This window comes from Anas platyrhynchos, chromosome 29 (assembly GCF_047663525.1).
Source record: "Anas platyrhynchos isolate ZD024472 breed Pekin duck chromosome 29, IASCAAS_PekinDuck_T2T, whole genome shotgun sequence".
In the NCBI taxonomy this organism is placed as follows: Eukaryota; Metazoa; Chordata; class Aves; order Anseriformes; family Anatidae; genus Anas; species Anas platyrhynchos.
The window spans coordinates 3,963,797-3,976,553 of NC_092615.1; the positions used below are offsets into that span (position 1 = coordinate 3,963,797).

The window sequence follows — 12,757 nt, forward strand, 5'->3', positions numbered from 1 at the left end:
AGAAGAGTCTGCAACTTCCCCCTGCCTAAAGGATGTGGATGCAACAGCCGCAGGCACAGACATCTCATGCTGACTCACACATAAAAAAATCCTGCTAAAATAACTTTATTCTGTACTTTTTACAAACAGTCCCTGCTGAGGGAGTGTCTCTTTTCAGTGGAAGTGTTGCTCAACAGGTAGAGAAAGAGGATGAAAGGCCACTGTTACAAGCTGCAGTCGGGGAAACCCATCGTGTATAAGGGATTCTGTCTTCCCCATGAGAGAGGTGCAGCCCTGGGTCCACAGAGGTAGCACAATCTCCACCCTTGGAGACACTAAATTCACCTGAACAAAGCCCAAAGCTACCTAAAGTAGCTTTGAAGTTAGCTCTGCTGTGAGCAGGAGATTGCAGTGGAAACCTTTACAAGTTCCCTCCAACCTCCATCTTGCTATGAGTCTATGAACTATGGCAGTGCCATATGAAGCCTTCTCTTTCTCCCTTCCCTTCATCAGGGACACATTTTGAGCCACGTACCAGGACCCAGCCAGACCCATGGGTGGACTCTGAACCCATCGAATGATGCCAGTGGAAATGTGAAGATAGAATTCTTCTCATCAACACTGAAAAATGCCACCCGGCCCACTTCATAATCCAGAGAGACCCGGACCCGCGTGGGAGCCTGGCTTTCGTGAAGGCAAGTGTGCTCAGGGGACGTGAAAGCTTTGAACTTCCCTGCCCAGTTCCCCACTGCCCAGATGCCCTCCTCCGGGCTGAACTGAATCTCGCCCTTCCTCTTCACATCTTCTCGAGAGACCCCTACGGCCCATCCTCCTCCATCCACCACCTCCACCTCCCAGTAGTATCTCCCTGAGGTGTAGCCCTCGCAGCCCAGCACGCAGCGCCAGGGGTCAAATCTCTGAGGGAGGCTGGGGACGTTCTGCAGCTTGTCCTCTCGCTTCACGCTTTTGCAGTCATCAGACAGGACAAGGTCACAGTGGGCTGTGTCTGAATCCAGAACCACCGCCACTGTGGGACAGAGGGAGTCAACACGTCAGGGCAGAGCTCTCCCCAGGAGAGGCCTCTGCTGAGGCTGCCTCAGGAAGAAGAAAAAGGGTGAAGGTGACAGTTTGCTGGCTGTGGTATGAGAAGATGCACAAGCGATGGCATTAGTGTGAGGAGCAGAAAATGAACCAGAGAGATGACCCTGAGCACACAGGGAAGAGGACCATCAGCACACCTCCAGGCTGAAGAAGTCCTTGAATCTCTAAAGCATGGCCAGCGCTGCTCACTAAGGACCAGGACTCTTCAGATTTGTCTGAGAGTGGAACATGCACCGAGTGAATGAGGGGACTGAGTGCTGCACTGCAAAGTAAGCATCCCTGGTGCCACCAGCAGGAGGGGAGTTGTCAGGAAGAGAAAGAAAAGCAGGGAAGATGATTCAGCCCCCTGGAAGACAGAACTTCAATTACCATTTTCAATAGGCACTGCATATCTTCTCCATTCTTAAAACAAAAACAAAAGACAAAAACAAAAACAAACAAAAGAAAAATACTGATGAGAAGTAATCTGAACACCCTCGTGGTACTGGAATAGCTCAACATAATGATATGCTGGTGTAATTGCACATTTCCTGAACTGTAGCTGTATTTGTAAAAGTCATCTCACAGTGTGTAATTTCAAAACTTCAGTGTCTAGTTACATGGAATTGCTTCACCCATTCCAATAAATATGATCCCTTTGTCTGGCCTCACACAAATACTTACCCTCTGTTTGTACTTTGTGAAATGAAAGCAATTTTTTCTTGGTATAGAAGGATTACAGAGAGTAACATAAAAACAGAGCAAAGGAAAACAATGTTTCTGAAATGAGTTCAGCATTTGCCACCTCTTCCTTTCCCAAAAGAAAAAAACAAAACAAAACAAAACTAGGCCATAAATGCAACACCCAAATGAGAAAATGAAAGTCTCTTACCAGGAAGTCTCTTACTAAGGAAGGAGAATGATACTCACCAAGCTCCTCAGCTTGTCTCTCTGCAAAACAAAATGCATGTAAATCATCACAAATGGGTTGTGGGATGTCGGCTTGGATATCACCTCTCCTGCAACCATCTGCCTGTGCAGGAGGCTGTACTTCTGCCGACCCCAGCAATGCAAAGCCCTTGAAGGGTGACGGTGCAGGTCCTGCTTCAGCCCAGGGCTGAGAGAGGTCCCTGAGAGGTCCCTCTCTGGCCAGGGGATGTGTCCCACAGCGCTGCCATCAGCTTACGGTGTGTGCAGGGAGCCCCCAGCATGCTCACCCTGCCACTGTTGTCAGCCACACCCCAACCCCAGATACCATTTTCAATCATCTTGCATTTTGGCGGTCTTAAATTCCCTCACTCTTTCTTTTCCCCACACTCTCAGCTGCTCTTAGGTTCACTTCACATCTTAAGAATATACAGTCAGTAAAAAGTCCTTTTTAAGGAACGGAAGAAGACTCACCAATTTCAGCAGCACGGTGACCTAAACAGCAAACAGAAGCACATCCCAGTTACTCTTTCCAATCACTGCCCTTGGATCCCAGCTAAGGGGCTGCACAGGTGAAGGGAGCTGTGCTGAAGGGACAGGTGCATGGATTTGTTCTCTCCTGGCATGGACTCCTAGTTTCCCAGTGAGCTGAGCTGTATTTCTTTTCCCTATCAAATGCAATGGTATCACTTTAGCAATGAGCAAGAGCTCCATTTTAATAGCCAAAGGACTATTTATTGGTAATGAGCTGAAAACAAACAAATATATATTTATATTCCCTCTTCAAATATTTTCTTATTTTTTAATTCATTGGTAATCAAACCATCCTTCTCTTGATAACAAAATTCTCAAGGGCTTATGGTTCCGTAGTCATCCCCTAAAAAGCACAAACTTTTCAGTGCTACTTCACTGCTTAAGTTAAAGTGAGTGTTAAAAAGCACTGACAGTCACTCAGGAAGAAAATTCCTACAATGTTACAGAGTGAATATTCATATTATTGGCTATTTGGGGGAGGAAAGTCTTTGCCTAAAGAGAACATTTGAATGTAACGACAGGGTGAATAACAAGTTTTTGCAAAGGATTTCACCAGGGAAGACAGGGAGTGAGACTTACGTAGTGCTTCTGCTTGCATTGCTGAAAAGCAAAAACAAAAAAGTGCATTACCACCAAAGTCAATTCCTTTTTCACTGATACACCTGTTGGGGCAGGGAGGGGGCTAAAATTGTTTCATGGTGGAAAAGCTGCGGCCCAAGGGCTCCTCCAAGTCCCTAGGGCAGAGGCCATTGCTGCATTGCTGGACACCAGCAGGTTTGCACGAGCAGGGGAGGAGCAGGGGTGAAATTTCGCTCCTTGCTGTGATGCTGTGTTACCATTCTGTTCCCACATTTTTGTTTTGTTTTGTTTTGTTTTAGTGCTGATACAAAGCTGTGTACCTACAACATGAAATGTGTGATCCCCAATTGGGAAGAACCTGGAGAGCCCTTTGCAAAGCAAAGACCACTGTTGATACAATATCTGTTCATGCTCTTTTTGGTTCCACCATGATTTTTCTTAAACTTTCAACACTATTTCACAGCTTTGTAGTTTAATCATTCCAGAAATGAATTTCATAATTTTCTATAGCTGCTAGGCAACCCATTTGCCTCCACCATTCCTACCCCTAAAATAAGTCCCATCAAGTCTTCAACTGAAAGGAATTCTCCCATTTTCCAGTTTCTGGAAAACAGAAAGTGAAGCTTACCTATTTTTTTCTCATGCTGTCCTATGAAAGAGAGAAAGAAAGAAATGTCAGTCATTTAAAAAATTACCACTTCCCATGAGCTCTGATTAACTACAGCCGCATTACAACCACACACAAGGCAGCAAGGCAGAGGTGTCTAAACGTGCTGCAGTGCCTTTGTGACCCACAGGCTCCCTGCCCCTTCTGCAAGACATCGGGTTTTCTATTTCCTTTACCCCTCTGTATGATTTACATGATGGAGCACAGTCCAGAGGCGTCACTGAGCTCCAGGCTCAGGACCACCCTCATAGCCCAAACCTACCCATGAGCCAGAACCAGAGGGGCTGAATAAGATGGTTTACAGAGCTCCCAGCCCCAAATGCTGTACCAGGACTATACCTTTCATTCTAAATAGATAAACGGCGATGATGAAAAGAGAGAGCACAGCAACCAGGACCACGCCCAGGCCAATTTTCCAAGGATGGGCATTTTGGAAAAAGGGATCTGAAAAATAGAAGCCTCAAAGGGATTAGGTTACTCTGCAAGCAGAAAGAGAAAGCAGATTATTTCCATTTCATACAAGCCTATTCCAAGCAGCTCTGAATCTTATCTCTCTATATATTTCATTGGTCAATATAGGAGCAGTAAAAACCTGGGTTAACAAGGGTGTTAACAGGAACACTCCAGTAGAGAGCACTGCCATCAGGGGAAAGGTATTGGCCTGCTGAGGAAATAAATTCTCCCAAATTGTTCATCCCCAGTATAAGAATGAACCAAATTAGATCTGAAAACCACGTGATCTTGTGAAAATCTTATCATCGGACCAGGATTTTACAGCAGGTGAGATGGAGGTTTCACAAATGCCGCCCAAAACTACAGGGGGAAGGAAGTTGTTTGCAGTGGCAGCATGCAAAATGCACTCGATGCACCTCATACCCGGTGTGCAAGTGAACCTCAAATTTTCTGCCTACAGCACCTCCAAGAGCACCGATCCCCTGGAAACGTCACCAGGATGACGCTCCTGTCCTCTGCTTACCTGATATGTAGAAAGAGGACTCCTTCTCCTGGCTCTGCAGGGCAGGTCTGACCACACAGGCCACCTCCTGGCTTGCAGTCCTGGTGAGGATGAGGATGCTCTCCGTTGCAAAGAGGCCGCTCTCGTCCTGGGTGATGTTTTCTGAGAGGGAGGGCAGGTGCTGCCCGCAGTGGTCCTGCCACAGCACCTGGGGCTGCGGGAACCAGCCGGCCGAGCGGCACGCCACGCGGATGCCTCCGTCCTGGTAGTGCTCCAGCACGATGCGCGGAGCAGAGCCGCTGGCTGCAGGAAAACAGAGAACCCGGGTTATTGTGCGGATGGAGCTGTTCCACGGGATGCCAGGTCTGGGGGGAATAATGGGGTCTGCTTGATCCTCTACTGGAATGAAGGGATGAGCCTCAACACAGGCAAATGCATGTTTTATTTAGGGCCATGGCAGCAGCTTAACCAGTATCACCAGCTGTTAGAGAGATGCACAGAGACCCCTCTTCCAGTCTTTTTCATATTACCCAAAGCTCTGCCCTGGAACCTTCTACTTCACCAAATTAATCCTTAGGCCTGGATATTAAAATATAAAAATATTAAACAAGGCGTTCTTACTTTATTATCCACTGACTTTTTTTTTTTCCTACGCCCACTTATATTAAGAAAATAAGATCAAGAACACTTGGGACATATCTCATGAGCTCTTCACAACTGCTCAGTGGATGGTTTTATATCTCTGAGACAACTTGATTAACATTATCAACTGTAGCACTTGATAAAGACTTATTCCCAAAGCAAGCACCTGAAGTCGCTGTTGGGATGAAGGACTGGTAAGAAGAGCACTGGCTGCAAGGAAGCAAATCAGAGGTGACAGGAAGAGCCCCGCAGTGCAGACAGGGACAAAGACTACAGACCTGTCACCTTCAGCTCCACCACAGCCTCGTCGTACCCTGAATCACTGCGGACAAAGCAGGTGTAAAGCCCTTTGTCAGACAGCTGGACACGGAAAATTCTCAAGTCCACGCTGCCATTGGTGAGGCCGTCTTTCAGCAGCTCCGTGCGCCCTTGGTACTGAACCATCTGGTCTCCGTACTGGTCCTGGCGGTCCTTGTAGCGATGCACAAAGGGTGTGAATTGCTCACGAAACCAGGTCACCTCCATGTCCTGAACGCTCTGTGCCGGGGAGACGTGGCAGGGCAGCACCACGTCCTGGCCAACAGCCATGGCCACAGGGTCAGGGGGTCCCTTGACGCTGAACGTGGCTGGGAGAAAAAGAAGAAATGACCATGAGTTTGCTGTGGTGACAGCCCTGAAAACCAGCAGAGCTGCTCTGTGGCAGGGTAACCACAGCAGGTGAAACAGGAGGCAGGAGGGCTGGAAGCAGGACCTGGCCACCACCCCCTGCTCTGCCCTGCCCAAGGTCTTCAAACTACTGAAAGGATGAGTTGCTCTCAAGCGGACAAGATGCTGCTCGGGGGGAGACAGAAGTTTTGTCTTCTCTCTGTGCTGCCATGCAGCCTTTGCTTTTTTTTTCTTTTTTTTTTTCTTTTTTTTTTTTTTTTTTCTCCCTCTTCCTTTTCCCTTTAATTAAGTTATCCCTGTCTCAACCCGGTTTTTTATTTTTTTATTTTTTTTTTATTTCCAGCATACTTTCTTCTCCCTCTCTTTTTCTAAGAAGGGGCAGTGAGAGAGTGGTTGTGGTGGAATTTGGCTGCCCAGCAAGGTAAAAACCACCACTGCAGGAGAAAGGAGGAAGTGGCTGAAAGGTGGGTGATTGGAGAAAGCAGACAACTTGTGCACGTACAAAACTCAAATAGTTTTTAAAAGATTTTTTGTTGGTGTTCTTTCTTCCTTTATTAAATTGGTTCTGAAAAGGGTCCTGCACAACCTGACCCTGCTCAGTGCTAAACCATTCACAGGGAGTGGCTCAGGAAAATATTCAGGCTGGAAGTGAGTACCGCAAGGATCAGCAGGAGACAGGGGAATCCATACCTGATTGAAGCTCACAAACATGGAAAACCAAACTGTAAGGGATAAAAACCAGCAGAGAGCACTGGAGGTGGCAGCCAAAGACCATCCTCTTTGCTGGAGCTCAGCCTGGGGATGGAGAAGGAGAAGTTAAGGGAGAAAGGCAGAACAAAAGGGTTACAAGTAAAGATTTGAAAGGCAGAATATTATAGGGAATAATTTACTTTTAAAGGAGTTTATTGCTGATTTCAGCACCTTTTTTATAATATCCAGGAAAAAATCTAAGATTAAATTGCCCGAGGTTGAAGTCAATTTTACATCATCAGTCTGACTTTGCCACTTTTTCATTGCATTAAAGGAGATGTTGTAGCTTTCCCTTCTTTCCCCATCTGGGAAATTTCTACCAGTTTTCATACCACTTGGGTGCTTTGTGCACAAAGCAGCATGCACCAAGCAGTTACTTGAATATAGAGTTCCTTTTTTTTTATTTTTTTTTTATTTTTTATTCAGCCCTGAATAAGAGCTGGGAACATGCAGGATGGCAAGGAAAAACTCAGACTGAATGCCCCTGGGGCTGGGGCCACGCTTCTCCCCGAGCCCAAACTGGGGATGTGATGGGCAGGAGGTCTCAGAACGGAGCGGAACACGACAACAGCAGCCCAAACAGCCCACCCTGGCCCCGAGCTTACCTCTCCCTCTGTCCTGGCTTTGCTGGCAAGGGATGAAGCACACGTGTGGTCTCGTCAGGGAGCAGGAAGCAATTTCTCTGTGCAATCTCAATGAGATGTCACTGCCGGCCTGCTGCCTGTTTCCTCTTGCGCCACCTCTGCTGGAAAATGAAAGTAACCGAGAGATGTGGTCATTTCTTGTCAATGCTTTTGCTCCGGAAACACTCCCTTCCAGCCCTGCTCTTCGGCTGCATCCCCATGCCCCAGCACGGTCCGGCCCCAGCGTCTGGGAGGCGAGAGCATCAGGTGGGGCTGCTCCGGGACCTGCCAAGGGTGACAAGGGACAGGGGGAAGCAAAACACACAGGGGCACAAGCCACAAACTGTAACGGAGATGATAACATGAAATAAATCCATTCATGCCGATTGGTAGAGTGAGAACAGCTATTCCCAGGACTTTGTTGAAACAGGATGGAAAAGAAAAGGGGGAGGCAATAAAGGAAGCATTCAGAGACACTGCCTGGCAGATGCAATATCAGCAATAATTAAAACAGCTTTGTAATTCACAATAGTTGTGGGGCTAGCAAGAAATTGCAGGCACCGCTTCAAAGAAGGGCCAGCCTGGGCTTTGCAACTCATAAAGAGGCAAATGTGGGAGGTTGCAGGCACTGGGGGGGGGGGTTCAGAGGAAGCATGTGAAGGGTGGAGGACTCTTTTTTTTTTTTTTTTTAATCCAGTCCTGAATAAGAGCTGGGAACATGGAGGATGGCAAGGAGAAACCCGGACTGAGTGCCCATGGGGCAGGGGCCACGCTTTTCACATTGCTTCTAGGCATGTGAAAAGCTGCCTGGAGAAAGGGGAGGTGGGATGCAAAGCCCGGCACCCACTGTCCCCCACTCCCCTGTTTACCAGTAGAGCAACTGAGGCAATGCATGCCCTGAAAACATCTCCCCCCATAACCCACTGGCAGCGTGATAAATCTGGGGAAGCCTGTAAAGAGCATGACCTGGCTGTTGGTCTGTGGATGGTGTCCCCAGGGCACCCAGGTCCCCAGGGCAGCCCCAGCACACCAGAGATGAGCGCAGGGCACTGGGCCCAGGAGGGCTCAGAGCAGCCTCTGCCAGCAGCGCAGGGGAACCTTATCACCAACCTGCAGCTGGCCAAAGGGCGGGAGATATGGCAATTCCCATGATGTAGTAACTGCTTTTCCACAAACAGGACGGGGGCACTGCAGGAGCGCCGGGAGGGAACTCCTGAAGGGAGACAAGCAAAACGAGTGTTAGATGAGGCCACGCAGCCGCTGGCAGCTCCAGCTGCAAGGAGCAGACGGTGCCAGACACCCAGCGGTGTTCCCCCGGCCATCCAGCTCCTTTGGGGTTCAACCCACTCACTCGAACGAGGTGGAAACACTGCAAGTCCAGTCCAGCCAAGATCTGCTGAGGTCAAGGGAGTGGAGAGCAGACTGAAGATGTTCAGACCCATCTGAAACCTACCTTCCCACAGGTGAGTGCCAGCTCTGGCTTCTTCATCACTACCTCTGCATCTGGGGAACAGGGACCCCTTTATCATCTTCACGTGGTCTCTATGTCTTGCAATTTCCACTTTCAGCAGGGAATACATCTCTCTTTCTGCTACTTTTCTGCAGGAATGCTGGTGTCCAGTATGGAGATAGGAGAGATGGAGACCCTGGCCAATGAGGTGGAGGAGGGGGGTGGAAGAGGTGAGTTTTTAGAGGGTAACTGCCGTGTTTGGGAGAAAATTGTACCCTGCTTCTTCTGTGGAGGAGCCAGTTAGGGTCGAGGCACTTGGGGCTTGTCCCAGCCAGGACTTGTCATGGGTTTGAGATGTGGTGGCTGCACTGTCCCCAGCTGGATTCCTCTAGTTTATCTGTAGACCCACCACCACCACCACAGACACCTGAGCTGCCATCCTTGGCTCTCTTCATTGCCCACAGAGGAAGAGGAATCTGAGGTCATGGGTTATTGGTCTTGGGGTCAATCTCTGTCACAGTCTGTGCTGGTTTGTGCCCCCACATGCCTGTTTCTCTCTTGTATCACCACAGAAACCTGCATGCAGGCCCAGGTGTCTGCACAGCAGATGTGCACCCCAACGCTCAGGTGCACTGTCCTTAGGAAAAAATCAGGGTCCCCTTGGCCAGGAACCATAAAGACAGTCCAGGATAGGGCAGGAACAGGGCAGAACTGAGTCTGGGGCAGTCCAGCACAAGGGGGAGGTGGGGTCTGGCCAGGGGGAAGATATCTTTCCAGTTCTTTCCCCATCCCTCCTCTTGCCATGGTGGGCACAGCCCTGGTGCACCTCCGGGGGCTGCCTGTCCTGAGCAGCTTCTCCTCTTGTCCCCAGCGGATGTGACCCTGGACCCAAACACTGCCAACCCCTTCCTCATCCTGGCTGATGATGGGCGAGACGTGAGGCGTGGGGACACATGGGCGTCGCTGCCCAACAACCCCGAGCGGTTCGACACGGAGCCGTGCGTGCTGGGGGGCCGGGGTTTCACCATGGGGCAGCACTGCTGGGAGGTGGAGGTGGCCGAGGGGGGCGACTGGTGGGCTGCGGGGGTGGCCCGGGAGTCTGTCAGGAGGAAGGGGGTCCTCAGTTTTACCCCCGAGGAGGGGATCTGGGCTGTGGGGCAATGGTTTGGACAGTACCACGCTTTTACCGACCCTGACTGGACACCCCTGCACCTCGCCCAGGTGCCCAGGGCCATCCAGATCTCTTTGGACTTGGTGGGCAGGCAGGTGGCGTTTGCTGATGCTGAAAACGAAGCCCCAATCTTTGCTTTCTGCCTGGCTTCATGTCCTGAGGAGAGGCTACACCCGTGGCTCTGGGTGGGGATGGACTCGTGCCTCAGGCTGTGCCCTTGACGTGGAGGATGAGCAGAAGAAAGATGAATGCCATGGCCTTGGATCATGCTGCCAGGAGCTGGGAGCATCGTGTGTCCTTGCTGTTTTTTCCTCACACAGTCCCTCTGGCCAGTGAATGGGAGAAACGGAAGGTCCTGGAGATGGACACCACCAACGAAGCTCCTTTGTCCTGCTCGACCCCACAGCGGGGACTGCAGAGACAATGGGGGCACGGGGATTTGAGGCACAGAGGAGCTTGGTGCAAGCAGACCCCAAGGCCAAGATGTGGTGTTGAGTGCCGGGACACTGTGGAGCAGGTTCATGCAAGGCCATGAGAAATGCATCGGGTCCAAACGCCTTAAAAATTTCCAAGTACCGTGTCTGTCTTTCTTTAATTAAGCTTAATGATTAAGTCAAAAAAATAAAAACATATTTGGGTGCTGGGCCTCATGATAACACTTATCTTTTCCATACATCCAAAACTTCTCCCTGCCTTATTTCCAGCTCTCACTGGCATCTGCATTAGGCACATGTGTTTTCTTTCACATTTCTTACAGCAGAAGACTAGGGAGAGCTGTAGGGACATGTGAAGGGAAGTGAGCAAGAAACTGATTGAGGTGCCTGAATCCCATGGGCCAGATAATTCCCATAGATCTACCAGTTTTGGATCTTCTTCCTCCCCCCGTCTCGGTCTCCTTTTCCTCATCTCCTGTAGAATCCTTCAGCTGGTCAAAAACACACAGGCCACTTGTGGACAAAATAAAAAGGATGAGGGAAGGGGAAGGCAGTTTTAAGTGGAAGCATTTTATCTTCCACTCTGCTCCCCTAAACTTTATCTACAAAAACATTTACCAGCTAACGGAGCCTTCAGCCTCCTTGGGACTTTAGCTGCAGTATGTTTCTTTGCAGAAGTTTTGCCATAAAATAACCTGTTTTCAAGGATGTGAAACTGTAGGGCTAGACTGAGAGAAAAAATAAAAATAAAAAATCCTAATTCTATAACAATAGGGTCAATGTTTTTCATCTGAGAAAGATCAGAAAAAGATTTTCTGGGTGCAGAAAAACTTCAGCCTCTCCCAGGAATAACTCAGGGGCAATCTGTTCAGGGAAATCCTACTGCTAGAAACTGATCTTTTACACAGTTTCGTTAACAGAAGCAGTCAAGGCTGAGATGTAACAGGAAATTAAATTTTCTTCCTTGTTTGCCAAGAATCTGCTGCTGGGGCCAAGAAAACACATGAATGTCGGGAAAGGATTGTTAAAGATGCACACACGTCCTCTCCAGCTGCAGCAGCGAGCCCACCTGGGATTTCCAGAACTTTTATTTTCCTGGAGAATACAGGAAAATCAGAAAGTTGTTTTCTCTAATCTTTGAAAACTGCTTTGCATTTCCACCTCACCTCAAATAAGTTTGCCATGAAATGGTTAATGTACAGAATCACACCCCTCTCTTCCCCCTTTGCTAGGAGCTGTTTTATTTCTTTTATTTCTATGTCCATACAATATGACTATTAAATATTAGCCAAGAAAATCTGTGGAGGTTGTCTTGACAAGTGCTGACTTAAAGCAGTCAGTACCAGCACAGCTGAATCCCACCTGAGAGCTGCAAAGGTGATGGGACATGGGCCTAATTTTACAAGACTGATTAGCTGCAGGTGTACAGCAACCAACACTGTGATGTGGGGTCCAATCTGTGACTGCATCTCATCCAAAAGGATTGTGGCTGGGAAGGAATTACTGGTAACTGTCTTGATGATGCATGGCGCTAGGGTGGGATTCATGAGCCACAGACCTGTAGGAAATGGCAGGTGACTCTTCCATAGGATGGGAAATCAAATCCTGGCAAGCTAAGACAGCAGCTTCCAACTTTGAAACATCCAGCTGTGACTTTATTTGAATGTACCTTCTGCCTTCGATCTCTTTTGAGAGCATGGCAGTTTTTTGAGCCTTGGTCTACCAGCCTGTTGTGCAGACAGCAGATACGTAAGCTTATGTTACCACTGGTAAAGCTGGAAAAGGGGACCTCTGGGCAAAGATGCTAAACCAGACAAGTCTCTCCCCATCACCTGCAGGGTCTGGAGGAGCACAAGTCCTGCTCTGCTTCATGGGCAGAGTTTGAGCTGCCTTATCCTGCCTGTGGGACACTGCAGCCTGTGTATGCATGTACTTGGTAGGGAAGGGTGGGAGGGGATGAAGGTAGGGATAAGGGAAGGAATAGCAGAGCCCAAAGTGATGTCAACCCATTCCAGCATCTTCTCCCTTTCTGAGATCTTTTGGGGCATGGTGTTCAAAGGACATGCTTGTCCCCACAATCAGGCACCTTGTTTTGTCCTCATCTGCTATCTCCTCCTCTTAGGAGAAGAAGAGGCTGCAGTGGCAGCAAGGCATGGGCAGCAGCATTGGTCTCCCTAAGCTACTCCAGTAGCTGGGAAGACTCGCGGCACGAGGTCAGGCAGAGTTATCCTGCCTCAAGAGAGAGAGGATGGGCTCACCAACCTCTGGCACTGCACAGGGAGAGGTGACACCCCATTGCA

At 49.0% G+C, this 12,757-nt stretch overlaps 2 protein-coding genes across 2 annotated transcripts; one reads left to right on the plus strand and one right to left on the minus strand.

Moving 5' to 3' along the window:
• Nucleotides 1-89: 89 nt before the first annotated feature.
• On the minus strand, nucleotides 90-8,645 carry LOC101804743 (butyrophilin subfamily 1 member A1). The gene is made up of 12 exons (XM_027472648.3): nucleotides 8,513-8,645; nucleotides 7,385-7,521; nucleotides 6,720-6,824; nucleotides 5,642-5,989; nucleotides 4,743-5,024; nucleotides 4,106-4,210; nucleotides 3,728-3,748; nucleotides 3,100-3,120; nucleotides 2,461-2,481; nucleotides 1,990-2,010; nucleotides 1,450-1,482; nucleotides 90-1,006 (listed from the first exon to the last, which is right to left on the minus strand). Exons 3-12 carry the CDS (start codon nucleotides 6,802-6,804, stop codon nucleotides 489-491), a joined length of 1,455 nt encoding a protein of 484 aa, XP_027328449.3. The 5' UTR covers nucleotides 6,805-6,824; nucleotides 7,385-7,521; nucleotides 8,513-8,645; the 3' UTR covers nucleotides 90-488.
• Nucleotides 8,646-8,725: 80 nt separating this feature from the next.
• Nucleotides 8,726-10,669, plus strand: LOC101805059 (E3 ubiquitin-protein ligase TRIM7). The gene is made up of 3 exons (XM_027472653.3): nucleotides 8,726-8,865; nucleotides 9,008-9,082; nucleotides 9,724-10,669. The coding sequence occupies exons 2-3, from the start codon at nucleotides 9,010-9,012 to the stop codon at nucleotides 10,242-10,244; spliced, it is 594 nt and encodes a 197-aa protein (XP_027328454.2). The 5' UTR covers nucleotides 8,726-8,865; nucleotides 9,008-9,009; the 3' UTR covers nucleotides 10,245-10,669.
• The last annotated feature ends 2,088 nt before the right edge of the window (nucleotides 10,670-12,757 follow it).